At 39.0% G+C, this 23309-nt stretch overlaps 1 protein-coding gene across 2 annotated transcripts; it reads left to right on the top strand.

Moving 5' to 3' along the window:
• The first annotated feature begins 4560 nt into the window (after positions 1 to 4560).
• Positions 4561 to 12714, top strand: LOC127451299 (thioredoxin, mitochondrial-like). Of its 2 annotated transcripts, none has more exons than XM_051715875.1 (6): positions 4561 to 4616; positions 6374 to 6606; positions 8689 to 8812; positions 9072 to 11041; positions 11132 to 11469; positions 12456 to 12714. In XM_051715875.1, the coding sequence occupies exons 1-4, from the start codon at positions 4614 to 4616 to the stop codon at positions 9186 to 9188; spliced, it is 477 nt and encodes a 158-aa protein (XP_051571835.1). In that variant the 5' UTR covers positions 4561 to 4613; the 3' UTR covers positions 9189 to 11041; positions 11132 to 11469; positions 12456 to 12714. The 2 variants fall into 2 exon arrangements, with proteins under 2 accessions (XP_051571835.1, XP_051571834.1); XM_051715874.1 differs by having other exon boundaries at positions 11132 to 11710.
• The last annotated feature ends 10595 nt before the right edge of the window (positions 12715 to 23309 follow it).

Raw genomic sequence — 23309 nt, 5'->3', positions numbered from 1 at the left:
GAAAAACGGTAGTGGCAGATGCTATTTGCACACTTAATTAAATACTAACATACAGTGCAGTATTAGGGTATCACTGCAGCAGTGGTAGAAAGAGTACTGATTTTTTTTTACTTTAAATATTATGACTCAAGTAATTATGTTACAAGTTATTTATGAAAATTATATATAGTTGTAAGGGGGTTCAGTGGAAAGGAGGAGGCGAGAACCGGCTGGACAACTTAAATAACAATTTATTAACCAAAACACACAACTAAAAACACACAGTACAGCTGTCTGCAATTCTCTCTCTCTCGAACTGCCGTCCCCGGCCGCATTTATCCCTCGCGCGCCCCATCAGGCTGATTGGGGGCCGGATGTGTCTCAATCCAGCCCGGCCCCACCCTCCTCAGCTCTACAATAGTATATACGCTTCCATTTTTAGAACACAAAGAGATTTTTGTTCTTGAAAGAAATTGATGATTCACCAAGGATGCATTAAATTGACCAAAAATACTGCCAAGAGGGACTCCAGCCAGGTCTCCTAAGCAACCAAATTGGCCCAGTTGCTAGGGAGGGTAGAGTCACATGGGGTAACCTCCTCGTGTTTGCTATAATGTGGTTTGCTCTCGGTGGGGCGCGTGGTGAGTTGTGCGGTAACGCGCTCAACAAGTCACGTGATAAGATGCGTGGATTGACGATCTCAGACGCGGAGGCAACTGAGATTCGTCCTCCACCACCCGGATTGAGGCGAGTCACTACACCACCAAGAGGACTTAGAGCGCATTGGGAATTTGGGCATTCCAAATTGGGGAGAAAAAGGGGAGAAACATTTTTATAAATACTGTCAAAATCATTAATTGCTAATTATTATTACGGTTTGAAATAGTTGTTTTAAGTGGTATTTATTCAATTTGTTCTTTACCCGTGATGGCAAACATATACTGTGTCACCTATTCCTTACAAAAGCATTCTAAAGTGCTAATTTGGTACTTAAGAAAATGTTCTTATTATTAGAACAATTGAAAATGGTTGCGCTACTATTGCGGAAATCATAATACAGTGGGGTTTTTCCCCATTTGCAGAGGTATTGATATCTTACAAGTTGTTTTACACTTCCAAGTAACATTTTAGTTTTAAAAATAGGCAAATAGAAACACATTTCTCCTGAAATTCTATTTTCTCCTAAAGTCTATTGATTTAGAGAGATGAAGGCTATTCCATGCATTACTGTTTTGAAAAAATAATCTCTTACCAGGATAGAGAGGGAAGTGGACGGCAAGATGCACAACAAAAAGACAAAATCACAGTCTCTAATTTGAGAAACAGACTCCTCACAGGTCCTAAACTAGCAGCTTCTTAATACCAAAGACCTGCATTGCTGCAAGAGGATTGTTGGACAAACAGAAACGTTTTAAGAATACATTTATTTAAATAGAAATAGCCATTTGTAACATTATAAATGTCTCTTAATCATCTCTAAACTACATAATGTGCATTGTGACTGAAACACATTCCTATTTCAGGTTTATTCTCATTCACAGATGTCCAAGTATTTTGGCTATTAAGTTAACATACTGTACAAAACTAATATAATGCAATATCACAGAGGAAATGTATCCTTTATGATATTGCAGAAATTATCCAGATATGGAATGAGATTATTAAGCAAACTGTTATCAACTCCTACATGAGTTATCAACTGAATAAAATAAGACAAAAATAAACATTTCACACAGTGTTTAGTGAGAGATATGATTGATTCAAACACTAATAATGGTTGTTCTGTATATGTATTATTGTATTACAGTAGTAATAATAAAGTCTTAATTATCATTATGGTTATTTAACATATTGAGATATTATTATTAAGTAAATTGTAGCATTTGGTTACATTATGTTTTGTGATTTCTCATACCTTCTTTATATAACATCCATCCTTTTTAGTTTTAGTTTATAAACAGATTTAGCACTTATAACTTTCTTCTTCCCAAAACTTCAGAAATATTATGTAACCGTTACTTTCCACCACTGCACTGCAGTGTGTTTATTGTGTTTATTTAGAGTCCCACACACACTAGGGGTGCAGTTTGTTTTTCATTTCTATGTTTCCACCAGACTATTGGAGTGCAAATAGCTGTGAAGTTCAGTTGAATATGTTTTTGTTTGATAAGTTAAGAGTACCTTTTCTATTGCATCATATCTGTATTTTCTCATGCACTCTGTTTGGACCTGCTGCAATCTCAGATGTTCTTTCTTTCACATTACAAATGCCATAAATGATGTGGTTTATCTTTTCTTGTTCCTTCTTACTTAAAGAGCTCTATCTCCTTTTACTTGTTTGTTTTCTCCTTCTCTCATGACATCCAGACATTTTGATATTAAGGATTGCATTGTCAAACTAGGTGTTACTGTAATATTTTCTCCGGATTATTTAGGCTTCAAGGGTTTCAAAGAGTTTTTTAGGTCATGTAACTTTCTCAAACTGGAATGTTATGTGCCTAAACTCACCAACTAAGCGTAACAAAATACTGAACCATTTGATGATCTTAATACTACATGAAACTCACCTTTTACACCTTTTGACTCTGTAGAGCCGAGGAGGGCGGGGCCGGGCTGGAATGAGACACACCCGGTCCCCAATCAGCCTGATGGGGCGCGCGAGGGATAAAGGCGGCCGGGGACGACAGTTTGAGAGAGAGAGAGAATTACAGACAGCTGTACTGTGTGTTTTTAGTTGTGCGTTTTGGTTGTGTTTTTTGTTTAATAAATTGTTATTTAAGTTGTCAAGCCGGTTCTCGCCTCCTCCTTTCCACTGAACCCCCTTACACTGGTGCCGAAACCCGGGAAGGAGGAGGGATTCCCGTCGCAGGGTCCTCGACACTGCCGTCCACCCAGGGGAACGCCGCTGCCGTCCGACGGGGGACGGAGTAGCCCGACCACCCGGACGCGGGGAACGGCCGCCGTCCGCGAGGCGAGTGGGGACGGGACTCCCCGACCGCCTGGAGCGAGGGAGCCGCTGCCGGGGGCGGAGGAGTGCCCTGCCGTCCCCCGGGAACGCGGAGGGGTCGAGAGAGGACCGCCGTCCATGGGGGGGAGGAGGGAAGCGACTCCCCGACCGCCTGGAGTGGTAGGGCCGCTGCCAGGGGCGGAGGAGAGTCCCCACGGGACACCGGGAACGCGGAGGGGCGTTCTGTCCGCTGGGGGGTTGGAGGTCTGACTCCGGTCCGCCCGGGGAGGAGCAGCTGCAGTCCGCCTGAGAGGGTGGAGTAGTGATCGAGGACCACGCGACGGCGCATCAGAGAACCGGTGAGTTTCTTTTTCTCTCTCTCCCCTCTCTCTCTCTGTCGCTCCATGTTGGCCTTTCCCTCGCCATTTTGTGTTGTTTTTTTCCCCTCCTGTCTCCTCCCAGGTCGAGGAAGGCGGGGAGGACCCGCCGGCAGTCGGGGCATAAGGCACGCCCCCCCCCCGGAGAGGAAGGGTGGGGGGGGATGTACGTCATGCCGGGGGCTCCCCGGCCTGAGGCAACGCCGGGAGGAGTGTAGAGCCGAGGAGGGCGGGGCCGGGCTGGAATGAGACACACCCGGTCCCCAATCAGCCTGATGGGGCGCGCGAGGGATAAAGGCGGCCGGGGACGACAGTTCTAGAGAGAGAGAGAATTACAGACAGCTGTACTGTGTGTTTTTAGTTGTGCGTTTTGGTTGTGTTTTTTGCTTAATAAATTGTTATTTAAGTTGTCAAGCCGGTTCTCGCCTCCTCCTTTCCACTGAACCCCCTTACAGACTCATTTTGTAGAACACATCCTAAGGTAAGAGCTGATATAGAGTTTGTGGATATTTGGGGTTTACAGAAGCAGTGATCAGAGCAGACATGAGATTTATTTACTTTTTTATTCACAATTTCACTTTGAAACTCTTGATGATTATTTGAACAAAATAATCCATTAACTAATCATTTAAATTAGAATTTATTCTCCTTTTTTAAAGGTGTTCGTTTATGTGTGTGTGAGAGTGTGTGTGAGTGTTTGTCTGTGTGTGAGTGTGTGTGTGTGTGAGTGTGTGTGTGTGTGTGTGTGTGCGTGCGAGTGTGTGTCTGTGCGTGTGTGTGTGTGTGTGTGTGTGCGTGTGAGTGTGTGTGTGCGTGTGAGTGTATGTGTGCGTGCGAGTGTGTGTCTGTGTGTGTGTGTGTCCGTGTGTGTGTGTGTGCGTGCGAGTGTGTGTCTGTGTGTGTGTGTGTGTGTGTGTGTGAGTGTGTGTGTGTGTCCGTGTGTGTGTGTGTGTGTGTGTGTGTGTGTGCGTGTGTGTGTGTGCGTGTGTATGTGTGTGTATGTATAAATGATACATTAACATATTTTTAATATACATATATTTAAAAGAATATATTTAATATTTATTTGTTACATTAAATTATTTATTTATTTTTCCTTTTAACCTTTTAATTGTAGTTTTAAAAATTAGTCTTTTTTATTTTATTTTAATTTATTCGTTTGTTTATTATAATACGGATCATATCTTTTAGTTGGTTGTCCTGTAGTTGCAGTTCCTCTCCGCGCCGAGACGTGTCGCTATGACGATCAAACTCGAGCACTTGAGCGGAAGTGCGTCAGTGGTCCGTGTGACCAGAGGACTCCAGAACTCATGGTAAGAGTTTATATTTATTTGAGTAATTAACAACATTTAAAACGCGATTGAATCAGAAAAAAATGACATGTGCTCTTTTACATATGCGTTTAGAAACTCGCAAGAGTTGTTACAAACATACACATCATACAAAACAAGCTCAAAGTCACATGGAGGTTAAAAACACAGATTTAATAACACATTAAACAATATCAAAAACACACACACGTGTATAAATATATGATGAGATATTACAGTGTTTCATAATAACTAGAACCACATATCTGACACACATCAGGTCAGTTTCTATTTTGCATTATTTACTATATTAATGTAATTTTATTATCAGCACAATCATTTGAGTGAAAAGTTAAAAAAATTAACATGAATTTGATAATGTATTGTGTGCTTCGGTGTAAAATAAAACGTATTACAAAAACTGGTTAAATTTGGTCAGATTTATGTAAATAAGCATTTAATATTTTATTTATTTATTGTGTAACAAATACTTAAAAATAAATATCATATCAAAATGCAAATGTTAAATCTTAAATATAAAAATTCAGTCTAAATGTGAAATATAAATCTTAAATGTAAATGATTCATTTAAATCATAAATCTAAATGCAAACGTTAAATCTAAATGTAAATCTAAAATATAAAAGTTAAATGTAAATCTTGAGTTAAATATTTAGAGGACATTAATAACGCCCCTGAGCTGTCTTGAACTGCCCTTTAACTACCTGTTAAAGTGTTTAAGGTATCTGTCAAAAACAAGAACATAAATGTAAATCAACACATGACTGCTGCATCGTTGTTGGGAAACAAGTGACTGAAGAAAAGGGCCATAATGTAGACTGTAAAATATATATATATATATATATATATATGTGTGTGTATATATGTGTGTGTGTTTGTGTGTGTATTTCCAGGTAAAAATTAAATAAAAAAAAAAAAACTTATTTCCAGGTTAATATTTTATTTATTTATTTCCAGGTTAATATTTTATTTATTTATTTCCACGGGGGGATTTTTTTTTTTTATTATTATTCCAGGTTAAAAAATAGATATTTCTTTGTTAAAATATATATATATATATATATATATATATATATATATATATATATATATATATATATATATTTTTTTTTTTTTTTTTTTTTTCAGGTTAAAAAAAAATCCTGGATTTTCATTGTAATCTCAGACTTTTGGACCCAAATTTATATCAGTGTATATTGAAAGCGTATATTTTAGCTCACCATTTTTTTTTTTAATCTCCTTTTAGTTGTTTGAAATACAAATTTTAATTAAGTATTCAATGCAGTCTCAGTTAATTTGAGCTAGTAGGAATTTATTCATATTATTCTATATTATTCTATTTGTTCATATCATTCTATACAGTTTGTAGAATTACAAACATGTTGCCTAAATTAGTTATTAATAAGTATAACATGTCATACTGCTGTCATGCAATTCACTCTATTATTATTCTAGTATTTTTATAATTATATAAATATTCTTGTTTTTTTTATAACAGTCAGTAATAAAATGAGTATAGTGAATATTACTTTTACATTAAGTGATTTAGTGACTAATGTTATTTTAAAATGACTTTTACCAACTAAATCAGCTCAGGATTGGGATACTTAAAGGAGCTGTTCACACAAAAATCTGAATTCTGTTTTTATTTACTAACCCTCATGTTAAGGACTAGACATATCATTTTTATATTCCTGTTTATAATAATAAGTTTCTCTTTGTGTCTCTCTGTTGTCTCAGATGGCTTCCAGGATTCTAATGCAGAGAGTTTGTTGTGTGTTAGTGCGAGATCTTCGAGGTTCTTCATCATACTCCTCCTCTCTAACCGCCTCTGCTACTGTACAGCCGTTTCTCTCTCGCACTGTCCTGCGCAGCTCTTGCAGGAGTGTCTCGTTTAACGTTCAGGACCACGACGACTTCACCGAGAGAGTCATCAACAGCCAGCTGCCCGTTCTTATAGACTTCCACGCACAGTACGTATATCATCTCACACACTTATTATCAGTAGGGATGCACCGATGTATCGTCCGCCGATATTTATCGGCCAATTAATGACCAAATTAAATTAAATTAAACCTAATTAAAACCATCGGCAAATCGGTTTAAGCATGAAAACTCCGATATGAAAAACCGATGGTTCATTTATAATGAATTATCATCACACTTTGTAAAACTCTGTGAATTCAAATGCACAATCCAGAAATAATGATGTACACAGAATGTAGATGGGTTGGCACTCCAAAGAACATGTAATATTTAATTTATAATAATTCTCATTCTCACATTGAGGAAAAACCATTACAGATGTGACAGTTGTGAAAGTGGCACTTACCTGTAGGCTACATGATGAGGTAAAACCATCCAAACGCTTTGAAAAACAGCAAACTTTAACTTCTGAGACATTGGTACGGTATCCATTAATGCTGCACGATCCCCTGGAGTCGTGAGTTTGAATCCAGGGCGTGCTGAGTGACTCCAGCCAGGTCTCCTAAGCAACCAAATTGGCCCGGTTGCTAGGGAGGGTAGAGTCACATGGGGTAACCTCCTCGTGGTCGTGATTAGTGGTTCTCGCTCTCAATGGGGCGTGTGGTAAGTTGTGTGTGGATCGTGGAGAGTAGCATGAGCCTCCACATGCTGTGAGTCTCCGCGGTGTCATGCACAACGAGTCACGTGATAAGATGCACGGATTGACGATCTCAGAAGCGGAGGCAACTGAGACTTCTCCTCCGCCACCCGGATTGAGGTGAGTAACCGCGCCACCACGAGGACCTACTAAATAGTGGGAATTGAGCATTCCAAATTGGGAGAAAAAGGGATCTGAGAAAAATGTCTGCAAGTGTCCAAAAGCCTCTCCTAACAAATAAAACATAATAAATGTCCAAAAGAACTAATAATAATGAGTAACGAGACCTCTTACAGTTCCATTCTGTGTCATTTGAGTCATCATTGAGTCTGTGTCATGTACTTGGCGCCATCTCCTGGTGGCCGTATGTAATTAGTGACCGATCCCCTCTGCCCATATTTGGATGACTTTCACCTCTGGCTGCAGCGATCTGAATCCTAATACGATTGCTTTAACGTTCCATGATGCTGGACAATGTACTACATCATTTCTGATGAAGTCATCTGATCCAGGAAAGCTAATATGTTTTTAGCCAGATTGCACATTATTTGCTGTGTGCACATTGTGCTTCGAGTGGATTATCTAATGATGTATAAATCCGATTACTTTGTGTGTGGGCTCATTTTAAAGATAATCACCTCCTCTAAGTAATTTTATGTTCTGTATATTTTTCGTGTAGTTATAAGCATAAACGCGGCATATAAGCAACACTTGTTTACAGGTAACATGTATGTCAAAGACACATACTTAACTATTACTCGCTATATTTTTGTCTGTGAGTAAAACAAATAGGCTGGTTGTATTCTACTCTTTAAGAGCTTTCCAACAACATATGACACATGGCTATTTGATCAGTTTGATGTTTTTACTGATTGCAATAATATGAACAGTGCAAAGTTTTCCATAAATTATCAAAACTGAAGACTTCTGATTTGTCTGCAGATTTCAAAGCACTTGTTCAGTTTTGGTCATAATGTCTACATGCATTGGAAAGTAGAGCGTCTAAACTTTCAAACGATACCGATTTTGTGTTGGTCAAGACTTAAAGGGTTAAGTTGACAATAATGTGCAAAATAAATGGTAACAAAACAGATATTGAAATATTTTGCAAAACGTATAACATACTTACAATTATCAAAACATGTATCCAACATATTAAAGATGAATATGTTTAATATGTAAGATTAAACAAAATCAGAAAACTGTCCCGAAAGCTCCTGAAATGAAACCATATAATGGATATACTGCAGTATTAGCTACTTTTTAGCGTTTGTGGTGTTTATTTGTGTTTAGAGGTGGTGATTGATTGTTTAATTTGTTTATTTGTAATTATTGCCGGTGTGTGTGTTTGTTTATTTTTTGTGTTTATAGGTGGTGTTTGTTATTTTCTTTTTTTATAGTTTGTGTGTTTATTTGTTTGTTTGTGTTTTAGGTGGTGTGGTCCCTGTAAAATTCTCGGTCCACGGCTGGAAAAAGCCATAGCCAAACAGAAAGGTCGGATCGCCATGGCCAAAGTTGATATCGATGAGCACACAGATCTCGCCATTGAGTACGGGGTACGAGACGCAGCACCGCCTCTCACAGCAGACACAAGACCTTTAAATACACAAAACACATTCTTACTAATGTTGCTTTTCCTTCATAGAACCAACAGCAAATGTGCTTAAGTTTAGATATGAAATGGTTTAAATACTGCGGTAAATGTTTGGAGACCACATTAAAGTTAGTCTATAGATCGCAACAGTCTAAACCTTCAAGACAGGCTCTGAGTTTGTTTAATAAGCCACAAGTTAGTGTGATTTCATTATTTTCTAGGTGTCTGCTGTTCCCACGGTGATAGCGATGCGGGGCGGTGATGTCATCGACCAGTTTGTGGGCATCAAAGATGAAGACCAGCTAGATTCTTTTGTGGAGCAGCTGATTGGACAGTAAAACTGTCAGTCACTGCTCCACCTTATGTTAAAGCCCGCCTCTAATTGGACACATTAAATACACACACACACACCTGCATTCTGGAATTTGTTTGCTTCTGCGGCGCTTTCATTGTTTCCACAAACTGTGTGTGTGTGTGTGTGTGTGGTCATTCACTCTTGTTGTTTATTGGACTATCCGTTAGAGTGTTTGGTGCACAGAGTTTACCATGCTATAAATGTAGTAAAGTTTACTTGGATATCCAGTATCTGCTGTACTTTTGCTTTGTGCAGAACTGAAGTATGTGACACCTCTAATGCAGTTCCTCATCTGACCACAAGAGGGCGACATCGAGGCCACAGTTATTATTACAGGTCCAGGTCACATTTAATCTCAAAATCAAAAGAAATTATATTGTGCATAAAGAAAATTATCCCTATTTTTTAAGATATTTTTGCATTGTGACATTATTTTCATTACAATTAAGCATATTTAACCCCAAATTCTCATTACTGTAATGCAAACAACAACTGTGATATTATTTAAATTGTAAAGTATTTATACATTGTGGTAGTACTTAATGTGTGCTGATTTAAAAAAAATGAGAATAATGTGAATTAAAAAAAAACGAATAAGTTAAACATCTGGATGCATTATAATAATTAGACTTAGGGGTTTAAATGTGCTTAATTGTCATGAAAATAATGTTAAAAAACACTTGAATTGGCTTCATTTTCTTAAAGCAATATATATATATATATTCTTTTGATTTCTGGACATGAGATTCACTTAGTAATTTTACACCTGAATGCCTATTAATGTGAACGTGTGTGAATTAGAGGTCGACCGATAGTGGATTTTTGTCGATACCGATAACTAAGGTGGTGGGAAATGCCAATAACGATTAATTGGCCGATAGTTTTTAAAATCGATTTATTGACGTCAAAAAAAAAAGTCTTATTATTTTCTTACTATGGCGGGCACTCTTATTCGAGTCCAAAATGAATAAAATCCCATATGTCGTTTATTGTTCAACAAAAATCCCAATAATAACCAGAAAAAATTTAGATTTGGTACACAACGCTGGACTTTAAAGTATAATTAAGTATATTGAAAATACGAAATGATGCAAAAACTATCAGCAATTATCGGCACAGATTTTTGCCAATAACTGATAGTTCCAAAAGGCACCAATTAATCAGTAAAACCGATATATCGGTCTACCTCTAGTGTGAATTACATGTATGTTTGTTTAATCTATTTTTCTTTCTGTTTGGATATGACTATGAATTTGAAGCAGAACGTATGAACACGGTGATGTTTGTTTAGATTTTAACTCATATAAACTGTAATATGACCAACTCATTTTATGAATTTATGAATAAAAAGGTATTCTGTATTTACGAATAGGCAGTTAGCTGGTGTTTAGTGCTCTGGGGTTATAAACATTATATAGGAATTGCTTGTCTGACATTAATATATTCCGGAATCAAACAGCAGACGTTTATCCATTAGTTCTGATACTTTAATCTGATTGGACAAGCAGCATTCCAAGAGTGCTGATCCACATGAATACATTTTTGTTTGAAAACGCATTAATTACGCCTCTCATCTACACTAGAACAGCGCTTTCCTCCATTAATGCATACTTTGGAAAACGATTATGTTTGGAAACTAAAAGCGGAGTTTTCAAACAAAAACGTCTCTGGGACGCTTCACTATTTGTATCACTCCGCTTGTGTTTGTGACGCTCCAAACTAGAGAGCAGTGCATTACAACCTTACGCCAGCAGGTGGCGACAAACACACGTCTCGTATATTATGAGTGAGTTGTTAGTTAGTAGGGAGCAGTGCATTACTCCCTTACGCCAACAGGTGGCGACAAACACGTCTCATATATATATATATATTATGAGCGAGTTGTTAGTTAGTCGAGAGCAGTGCATTACACCCTTAAGCCAGCAGGTGGCGACAAACACATCTCATATATATATATTATGAGTGAGTTGTTAATTAGTAGAGAGCAGTGCATTACACCCTTACGCCAACAGGTGGCGACAAACGTCTCATATATATATATATATTATGAGCGAGTTGTTAGTTAGTCGAGAGCAGTGCATTACACCCTTAAGCCAGCAGGTGGCGACAAACACGTCTCATAGTTATTATGAGCGAGTTGTTAGTTAGTAGAGAGCAGTGCATTACACCCTTATGCCAGTGGGTGGCGACAAACATGTCTCATAGTTATTATGAGCAAGTTGTTAGTTAGTAGAGAGCAGTGCATTACACCCTTACGCCAACAGGTGGCGACAAACGTCTCATATATATATTATGAGCGAGTTGTTAGTTAGTCGAGAGCAGTGCATTACACCCTTAAGCCAGCAGGTGGCAACAAACACGTCTCATATATGAGCGAGTTGTTAGTTAGTAGAGAGCAGTGCATTACACCCTTAAGCCAGCAGGTGGCGACAAACACGTCTCATAGTTATTATGAGCGAGTTGTTAGTTAGTAGAGAGCAGTGCATTACACCCTTACGCCAGCAGGTGGCGACAAACACACGTCTCTTATATACTGTATTATGAGCAAGTTGTTAGTAGAGAGTAGTGCATTACTCCCTTATGCCAGCAGGTGGCGACAAACACACGTCTCTTATATACTGTATTATGAGCAAGTTGTTAGTAGAGAGCAGTGCATTACACCCTTACGCCAGCAGGTGGCGACAAACACACGTCTCTTATATACTGTATTATGAGCGAGTTATTAGTTAGTAGAGAGCAGTGCATTACACCCTTGCACCAGCAGGTGGCGACAAACACACATCTCTTATATACTGTATTATGAGCGAGTTGTTAGTCGATAGCAGTGCATTACACCCTTTCGCCAGCAGGTGGCGACAAACACACGTCTCATATATATTCTGACCGAGTTGTTAGTCGAGAGCAGTGCATTACACCCTTATGCCAGCGGGTGGTGACAAACATGTCTCATAGTTATTATGAGCAAGTTGTTAGTTAGTAGAGAGCAGTGCATTACAACCTTACGCCAACAGGTGGCGACAAACACACATCTCATATATATTATGAGTGAGTTGTTAGTAGGGAGCAGTGCATTACACCCTTATGCCAGCAGGTGGCGACAAACACACATCTCATATATATTATGAGTGAGTTGTTAGTAGAGAGCAGTCATTACAACCTTACGCCAACAGGTGGCGACAAACACACATCTCATATATATTATGAGTGAGTTGTTAGTAGAGAGCAGTGCATTACACCCTTACACCAGCAGGTGGCGACAAACACGCGTCTCTTATATATTATGAGCGGGTTTCATGTTTATTGACCTGTTTCATGTGACGTCACTGTATGAATGCATCGCCATGTTTGTTACCAAAATTCCATATACTTTCAATGTGCTGTGCTGTGGGATGTGGCAAAAGTCTGCAAATTTTTTTAGTTTCTATTAATAAATATAAAAAATGTGACACTGCTTTTTAATTGCCAGAGCCTAAATGTAATTTTTCTTTCAGTAAAGTTTTATCTTTTAAGTGACACGGCTTCGTTTTGCCAAAGTGAGTAGACTTTGACAATAGACAGTTCACATGGTGTTACACATGCACTGATGCCATAGTATAATACCCCTGACCCAAACTTCATAATAACAGTGAAATACCACATTGTTTTTTAATCAGTACAGTTGTATGTAGAGTAGCAATACTCACAGATAGCAGTGGTATCCGGCTGAACTCGGTGGTGAAGCGGCTCAGACTATGAGCACATGTCAGGGGCTGTTCAATCAGACTGGAACCGAACACGAGAATTTCGAGACACACATTTCCAAGTTGAACATCTTTCCTGACAAAGCGTTTAAAAAACTCATTGCTTAATCTGAGAAACGCTTATAAGAGAGCAAGACGCAACAGCCGAGTACCTCCAGCAACTGTAAGGGGCTGTTCACACAAAACGCTTTTTCAACCATCCATTTGTTTTTCTTTAACAAGCGCTAGACGAACGTCTTTGTTTCACTTTGTTTTTGTTTGTTCAGCATACCGTGCAGGAGTGCTACTGTTAAACTGTATTTGTTGTGCTGTGTCTAACATTTTTTAGTGCAAGAATGCGATCGATCTGAAGTTATTGTCAGTGCTTGGCACAAATTCAAACTTCAAATACAGTTTTTCTTAAATTCAACAAATATTTCGAATTTTGACAGCCTTAATCGTAACTTACAACAGACTATCCCGATTCAAACTACCTAATATGATGAGTAGTTCTTAAAATATTCCTCAAAGAGTGTACATGGAAAGACGACGCATGAAAGGGTGCTTAACACACAGTGTGTGCGCGTGTGTGTGTGAGTGTGAGTATGTGCACATGTCCGAGGACTTTGTGTGTGCATCTAAAGGATTGTGATGCTCCTGAACACTTAATATTTCTGTATTTTGTAGTCTAATCCATTAATTTCCAATGGCCGGTCATTTTTGACCGGGAGAGCACAAGTAACAAAGTGAAATAAAACCAAAAATATCTAAAGAAAATTGTCCAAAATGTTTTTGTGTTTTCAGATACCATATGTGAACAAAGTCAAGCTATTTTATTCCAACTGGATTTAGTATAAAAAAATTAAAAAATTGTAAGGAAAAAATAGTTGTCCAGGTCAAAATGACCGGAGCACAACGTAAGGGTTAAAATAATAATTATAATTTAGCTTGAGCTTAACTAGATCAGTGCAACACTCACAGACATTGTTTGTATGAAAGAATATTTTAAATTGTACAGAAATGTACTATAAAAATGAACTTGTTGCACTGTTTTTCGCTGAATGAATAAAAGCTTGAATTTTTTTGCAATAATTACGTACTTACTGTACATTATTCTGCATGATGCATGGCTGCTTGCTTACCAGATAAGTAAATAAATGGATTTGAAATTATGGATATTTTATTATAAGAAAAACAGTGTGGGGTGATACTAGACACCTGAAACTAGCACAGGTATGTTGGAAATCAGTTGCCTAGGACAACGGTGAATTATACAGTTTTGCATCATTATTAGATCTGTTGATTAAAAGTGTTAATTCAGTGCAATTATTATATAAAATATAACGCAATTAATCATGTCCCCGAACCGTAATAAGGAATATACCTACCATTTGAACAATTCAATCTTGAAGTTCCTGCTGTTTTCTCCAGGGGGCAGTAAGCGAAACTCCAGCTGTATAAGCAACAAACCGCACTCGGACACAAACACAGCTGGACAAAGTGCAATTCTGCAAGCAGGGATCTCGAGACATGTTTTTCTTAGTTTCAAACCACATTTAGCCTGATACAGCGTCCTAAAAATGCTGCGTTTGTGACGCGATGCAACCAAAGTGAGACGCTCCAAAAAAGTGTCCGTACATTGACACGTCCTTATAATAAATATATCTGCCTAATTATTATATTTAACATAACATATATTATATTGATAATTATTTAACAATGTACAGGTGCATCTCAATAAATTAGAATGTCGTGGAAAAGTTCATTTATTTCAGTAATTCAACTCAAATTGTGAAACTCGTGTATTAAATAAATTCAGTGCACACAGACTGAAGTAGTTTAAGTCTTTGGTTCTTTTAATTGTGATGATTTTGGCTCACATTTAACAAAAACCCACCAATTCACTATCTCAAAAAATTAGAATATGGTGACATGCCAATCAGCTAATCAACTCAAAACACCTGCAAAGGTTTCCTGAGCCTTCAAAATGGTCTCTCAGTTTGGTTCACTAGGCTACACAATCATGGGGAAGACTGCTGATCTGACAGTTGTCCAGAAGACAATCATTGACACCCTTCACAAGGAGGGTAAGCCACAAACATTCATTGCCAAAGAAGCTGGCTGTTCACAGAGTGCTGTATCCAAGCATGTTAACAGAAAGTTGAGTGGAAGGAAAAAGTGTGGAAGAAAAAGATGCACAACCAACCGAGAGAACCGCAGCCTTATGAGGATTGTCAAGCAAAATCGATTCAAGAATTTGGGTGAACTTCACAAGGAATGGACTGAGGCTGGGGTCAAGGCATCAAGAGCCACCACACACAGACGTGTCAAGGAATTTGGCTACAGTTGTCGTATTCCTCTTGTTAAGCCACTCCTGAACCACAGACAACGTCAGAGGCGTCTTACCTGGGCTAAGGAGAAGAAGAACTGGACTGTTGCCCAGTGGTCCAAAGTCCTCTTTTCAGATGAGAGCAAGTTTTGTATTTCATTTGGAAACCAAGGTCCTAGAGTCTGGAGGAAGGGTGGAGAAGCTCATAGCCCAAGTTGCTTGAAGTCCAGTGTTAAGTTTCCACAGTCTGTGATGATTTGGGGTGCAATGTCATCTGCTGGTGTTGGTCCATTGTGTTTTTTGAAAACCAAAGTCACTGCACCCGTTTACCAAGACATTTTGGAGCACTTCATGCTTCCTTCTGCTGACCAGCTTTTTAAAGATGCTGATTTCATTTTCCAGCAGGATTTGGCACCTGCCCACACTGCCAAAAGCACCAAAAGTTGGTTAAATGACCATGGTGTTGGTGTGCTTGACTGGCCAGTAAACTCACCAGACCTGAACCCCATAGAGAATCTATGGGGTATTGTCAAGAGGAAAATGAGAAACAAGAGACCAAAAAATGCAGATGAGCTGAAGGCCACTGTCAAAGAAACCTGGGCTTCCATACCACCTCAGCAGTGCCACAAACTGATCACCTCCATGCCACGCCGAATTGAGGCAGTAATTAAAGCAAAAGGAGCCCCTACCAAGTATTGAGTACATATACAGTAAATGAACATACTTTCCAGAAGGCCAACAATTCACTAAAAATGTTTTTTTTATTGGTCTTATGATGTATTCTAATTTTTTGAGATAGTGAATTGGTGGGTTTTTGTTAAATTACAGCCAACATCATCACAATTAAAAGAACCAAAGACTTAAACTACTTCAGTCTGTGTGCACTGAATTTATTTAATACACGAGTTTCACAATTTGAGTTGAATTACTGAAATAAATGAACTTTTCCACGACATTCTAATTTATTGAGATGCACCTGTATATTCTAATTATTTAAGCACTATACATAATCTGAATTATTGTTATTTGAGGGGCTTTTTCAGCAAATATTTATATATATGCGATCAATTGCGATTAATTCGATGAATTAATTGGCATTTAATGTTATTAATTAGATAAAAATTTTAATCGATTGACAGCCCTAATTATTATACAAACATATTTAACTGTAGAATGCTGCCTTTGACCAATCACAATCAAATATTCCAGAGAGCCATGTGATAATGCATGATAATAACAGGTGCTGTATGGAGAGTTGTGTGTTTATAAAGGGAGTGTAATACTTCCGTTTTAGCCTGAGGCTGTTTTTAAGAAAAAGTTTTGTAACCTAAATTGCTCCTGTAGGGCTAATTCATGTACCCATCCATTATGAAGACATTAGAAACCTGTGATAAGTTACATTCGGTCACATGAGAGTTTTTCCTGGTATTGCAGTTATGTGCGGTGAAGCTTGTGTAGTTTGTGTTTGTGTGTAGCACCTACAGCTCTGCAGATGCTTGTGAAGAATGTTAATGTTAGCTTATTTCTGATCATTTCAGTCTGATCCGAACAGTTTGTCACTTTAAGAGATTTTTCATCTTCCACAATGGCAATATTGCAACACACCCTCTTTTCTGTGAGATAATCTCTCTCTCTGTTTACCTCTTCACTCCATTCACAATCGTTTTCAGTGCAGATCTGTTTAACTCCTTTATGTATTCATCTTTGCAATTCACTCATTCATACAATGTTCCCAAAACATATTTGGATACTTAAAGGAATATTACGGGTTCAATACCAGTTAAGCCCAATCGACAGAATATGTAGCATAATGTTGATCATTAGAAAAAATAAAAATAAATGTGTGTTCCAGTGAGACACTTACAATGGAAGTCAATGGGGTCAATCTGTAAACATTAAAATACTCACTGTTTCAAAAGTATAGACACAAGACATAAACAATATGTGTGTTAACATGATTTTTACTGTCATAAAATCACTTACTAACCACATCTGTGGAAAGATATAGACGATTTTACAAATTCACTGCCATGATGATGTAATGTCAGCTAATCCTAAAACGCTATATATATATTTTTACAACTTTACAGCTCAAATAATAAACAAGTTTTAGCAGAAGAATTGATGCAAGTGATTTTATACGTTTATAAGCGTCACATTTCTGCCTTTAAACCCTCCAAAAATTGGCCCCATTGACTTCCATTGTAAGTGACCTCCATTTTTGCTATTTAAAGAAAAGGAAGGTCGAGTCGAAATTTATTTTTGTGGTAATCAACATTATGCCACAAATGCTGTCGATGGAGCTTAACTTGCATTCAACCCGGAATATTCCTTTAAGCCACCTTTTGTTTCTGAACGTGGAAGTGTTCCACGTTTCACAATCGTAGCGTTTTCGTTTTTCAGTGTCCAGTGCTTTCACTCGCATTGCTGTATGTTTTGAGCAGATAATGTGATGTTTAGTGTATTAAATTGCCAAATAAAAAAACGTCACTCTAAAGTGCCGATACTTTACAAAGTCGTGACAACCGTCTTTTGACAGAGTGTGTAGATGGCATAAAGCGATGATAGTTATGTTAATATCATTAAAGATGTCCTGTTATGAGAAATCAAATTGTTCTTGATATTTTGACGTATAAGAGGCAGGGGCGTTTCGAGGACTTGAGGAGGTTCGGGGCTTAGCGGGAGCGGGGGGTCACGTCACGTGAACTTCAAACAAAATGTAGCAATATTATTGTGTAGCCTACGTTCTCCGAAGACCTGCGAGACAGGCTGCGTCATGAAGATTATTACATATTCATATAGAAAATATTTTTGTTGTTGTTGTTGAGCTGCACCTAAACTTTGTGTTGCCTACATTTAAAATTACATTCGGGGCTGAAGCCCCGGAAAAATGACCTGGCGACGCCGATGATAAGAGGTCTTTCTACTATAAAAACATACTGTAAATCAATTTCAGAACTCAAAACTTATTTTAGGAAGTGATTTGCCTAATACTGACCTCTCAAGCATACCTGGTTCTTCTCATCATAGGAGCTATGTTGCCCATTACAGTTCGGTACAGGCATCAGAACCACCGTCAGCCGTCCTTGCAGCATATCTTCGTTTGTGTGTGCAACGGAGGAATTCCTGCCGCTGTTTTGAATCCTTTACACATTTTATTAGCTCTTCGTTTGTACTCAGCTGGTAAAAATACCACCATATATATATATATAAATATAATGAGCGCATTTCAAGATTCATCTTTAGGTTCGGTGTTAAAAATGCCAGTGTGAATGCTAAGTGAACCAGGACTAAATGTATCATTTTCTTTTTTCGTCTGGATCAAGAGAACCAAGAGAACTGAACTACAAGTGTGAACACACCCTGAATTCTCTCCATCAGTCATGTATTTCTTTTTCAAAATATGTGTCTCATCTCTCAACATCTGTGTCTCTATTTCTAAAATCTCTCTCTGTCATGATGTTTTTCAGACAGCTGTTATTATCTGATGCATGATGTCATCCAGTGGAACTCTGATTCACCAATATCAGTCTGCTATTACCTGACCACACATGACGACATCACATTACATCAGCCACAAGCACTTCCTGTTAAAAGAGATATATGTATATTTATATATATATACAGTATATATATATATATATATATGAGGCCAGACTGAGCATGGCCAGAAAACACACAACCTTAATATTTCGACTGTTTCTCCATTTAGCTTAAATGGAGACTTTTGCTGAAGCTTCTCCACAGACCCGAGTAATCTGTTCTTTTTCACATGTCTCCTCTAGAGTTTCAAAAGAGATCTTGACAATGTCTCGAACTGTGCTCAGATTTGCCAAGATACCAAAGTCTGCTTTCAAAAGGTCAGAGATCTTGATATGAACTCCTCTGAGCATTAACATTTGTTTAAGCAGATATCATTCTTCTACCACAGGAAGTGCCATATAACTCACAAAATCTTCTGTCCTAGTTTGCATTACAGGACTGGATCAGAACCAGTACCGTGGTAAATGCAGTGCTGAAAGGTGCATTGTTGCATTACTGAGAGCTGCTCGCCTGTGAGCAGCAAAAACAGGGCAGATGGTGAAAGAATGAAGGAAGAGAAACTCTACATCTCTTCCGCCATAAAACAATAGACCACACCTCCACCCCTCCCTCTCTTTCTCTCTCTCTCTCTCTCTCTCTCTATGACCATATAAGGGCAAAACTCAGAGCGAGCTAGACACACTGAACAAACATTGAGAACGCTGCAGAATTCCTCTACTCTCTTGCTCTCGTTTAATGATTTTTTTCTCAAACTCTCTAAAAAAAAAATAGCGTTTTCATGTTTATCTGCATCAATCTCATTACCTTACACACCACAGATGGCAAATTTGTCTCCAGTAGTGAGCTAGATTGATGAAAATATTTTTCTCTCAAGCTCTCTGACTTTAAACCCCAACGGTAATTAGTTACTGTAATCTTTAGTTACTGTAATTACTCTTAGTCAAAAGTAACGCTCTCATGAGGCTATTTCTTGTCATGCCAGTGCAGCTTCTATCTACCTGAATGGGGAAACACCAAAATCTCAAAAACGATTGGTTAAGATTATGATCAAAGAACATATTTCAATTCAGCAATAAAATCTGACAACACTGGAATCATAAATTGTACTTCTTTACTTTAGATTATGCTAAAAAAACACAATTTTCTAGCTTGTATAGCTAATGTGCATGCATGTTCTAGAGTTGACTGACAGGCGATGTCTGTATCTAAAAGGTGACTGACTCTTTTACCTGTAAGGCGGGACTTCCTGTCTACATCCGTTGACCGTTTGGCTTTCCAGTTTTTCCCATTTATTTTAACAGAAGTGGTCCTTCTCTGATAAATAATTTCTGATTAAGTTCATTAAGACTACTTTTTAAAATAATACTATTTATTTATAATACATTTCAAAGATAAATTATGTTCGTAGTATGTACTTTTTGACCCAGATGACCTTTTTTTTCTTTGACAAATTTTCTTTTGACTAAATCCAATTGGAATAAAATTCCTTGATTTTGTTCATGTATGGTATCTGAAAACACACAAACAATTTGGGCCATTTTCTTTAGTTTTGTTTGTTTTATTTCACTTTGTTACATTTGTTGTGTTCCCGGTCAAAAATGACCGGTCATTGGAAATGAATGGATTAGACTACAAAATACAGAAATATTAAGTGTGTTGGGCGCCCTTTTGTGCATCGTCTTTCCATGTACCCTCTTTGAGGAATATTTCAAGAACTACTCATCATATTATGTTGTGTTTGGGCTCATTTGAATCGGGATAGTCTGCTGTAAGTTACAGTATGTCATTGTCTATGTTATATGTATGTTTCAGGAATTAATAATGAAAAACGTAACAAAACGACACTCCTGTTTAATATATTTATGTGTCAGTGTTAATTTCATACACTAATACTCTGCTAGCACTGGCAATGACAGTGATGAAGACAATTAATTGAAGAACCTAAGTACAAATTTATTTATAAACTTAAAATCCAATAAACCCTAACTATAAACATGAAAGAAACATAAAACATGAACTTGACGTAAACTTGGCTTGACATTAACATGGCTTGACATAAACTTGGCCTGACAAAATGTGACAACGTTACCAATCACAATACCTGACAACCAAGAATGGAAAACATGAGGGCTTAAATACTTGGACATGGGAGAACATAAACCAATGAACAAACAGAACTCTAAACAAGATAATCAAGACAATGATCCAATAAAAACAAGACACATGAACATGGAGGGAAAACAGGACATGAAACAGGAACTAGAATACAAAATAAAAGACATGATATACATGAACAAACACATAACATGACATGGTTCCAAAGTTCCAAAGCTGGGGGGGGGGGGTCTTGAGGCGTGGGGTGCGGCCTGGCGAGACGGGGCGTGGGGCATGGGACCAGGGCAGAGTCAATGGAAGGTGGGGCCCTGAGAGGCTCGAGGGGTGGAGCTGTGTAAGGTGGGGTTGTGAGACACTTGAGGGGCGGAGCTATGGAAAGCAGAACCGTGAGAGACTTGAAGGGCAACACCATGGAACTTGGTGCCCAGAGAGTAGCCAAAGACTCGAAGGGCCAGTGTGGAGCCGATGACAGGGAGGACCAAAGCGGCGCTGGAGGCTCAGAGGAGCGAGGCGGCGCTGGGGGATTGGAAGACTGAGGTGGAGCCGGTGGGGCTGAGGACCAAGGCGGAGCTGTAGGGAATGAGGTCCCTGGTGGAGCTGACGGATCGGAGGGATGAGGCGCAGCCAGAGGATCGGAGAGCCAAGGCGGAGCTAGGTGACCGACAGACCAAGGAGGAGCCGGAGGGACGAGGGACCCCGGCAAAGCCAACAGGCTGAAGGACTGCAGTGGAGCCGAGGGAATGCAGAGTCAAGGCGATGTCGAGGGACCGACAGGCCAAGGCGGAGTCCAGGGCTCGGAGGGTCCAGGCGGGGTCAGAGGGTTGAAAGTTCCCCTTGCCTGCTTAGGAGAACTAAGTGTGGGTACAAGGGCGGGAACCATCTCCAGGTCTAATAGCTCAGATGTGACTTGGAACAGGCTCAGGCGTGGCTGTGACGTGACATGGAGCAGGCTCAGGCGTGGCTGTGACATGGCATGGAGCAGGCTCAAGCGTGGCTGTGACATGGCATGGAGCAGGCTCAGGCGTGGCTGTGACATGGCATGGAGCAGGCTCAAGCATGGCTGTGACATGGCATGGAGCAGGCTCAGGCGCGGCTGTGACATGGCATGGAGCAGGCTCAAGCATGGCTGTGACATGGCATGGAGCAGGCTCAGGCGTGGCTGTGACATGGATGGAGCAGGCTCAGGCGTGGCTGTGACATGGCAGGCTCAGGCTCCGGAGCAAAAGATGGTGCTAGCTCAGCAACCATGAGGAGGAACTCTGGCTCGGCGGCCATGACGAGGAACTCTGGCTCAGTGGCCATGACGAGGAACTCTGGCTCGGCGGCCATGATGAGGAACTCTGGCTCGGCATCCACCTCCCCCACAGTGAACATGGAACCAATAATCTGCAGGGCGAGGTCGATATATTGAGCCAGGCTGTGGGTACTCTGAAAGCCTAGCATCAGTGAAGAGATTGGCTCATTTAATCCAAAACGGAAAATGTCTTGAGGGCAACCTCAAAGTCCACCCGGCAGGCCAAAGCGCAGAAGTCCTCAACATAATGCTCCAGGGGATGATTCCCCTGACGTAGGCGTATGAGTTGGATTGCTGGGTTCATATTTGTTGGTCAGGTATTCTGTAACGATGGCTGCTAGCGCTGGCAATGACAGTGATGAAGACGATGAATTGAAGAACCCAAGTGCAAATGTATTTATAAACGTGAAATCCAATAAACCCTAACTATAAACATGAAAGAAACATAAAACATGAACTTGACTAGACTTTACGTAAACTTGGCTTGACATTAACTTGGCCTGACAAAACGTGACAACGTTACCAATCACAATACCTGACAAACAACAATGGAAAACATGAGGGCCTATATACTTGGACATGGGAGAACATAAACCAATGAACAAATAGAATTCTAAACAAGATAATCAAGACAATGATCCAATGAAAACAAGACACATGAACATGGAGTGAAAACAGGACATTACATGACTAGGGAACATGTGACATGAAACCGGAACTAGAATACAAAATAAAAGACATGATATACATGAATACACATTAAACATTACATACTCATTGCAGTTTGACCTCTGAGTGAAACAAATCTGCACATTGCATCATTGCAATGATATATAACACATGACTATCTCATCTTTTTATGGTTTTACCAACTCTGAATATAATCGTTGAGATAACAAATTTGCAAATGATGAGAACGAAACAGTTCTTATTTGTCAGCAGATTAAAATATTTATTAAAGAATTGGTAGGATCAGCTAAATACATCAATTTAATTTAGTTAAACATTACACAATTCATTATAACTAGCTTATTATTTTATATTAGCTATATATAACAATATATCTCTATTTTATGTCCTCATTTAGATATCTAAGCAAAGTAG

Source organism: Myxocyprinus asiaticus, chromosome 14 (assembly GCF_019703515.2).
Source record: "Myxocyprinus asiaticus isolate MX2 ecotype Aquarium Trade chromosome 14, UBuf_Myxa_2, whole genome shotgun sequence".
Classification (NCBI taxonomy): Eukaryota; Metazoa; Chordata; class Actinopteri; order Cypriniformes; family Catostomidae; genus Myxocyprinus; species Myxocyprinus asiaticus.
The sequence above is the reverse complement of the archived record's forward strand: the minus strand, read 5'-3'. Positions and strand labels throughout refer to the sequence as shown.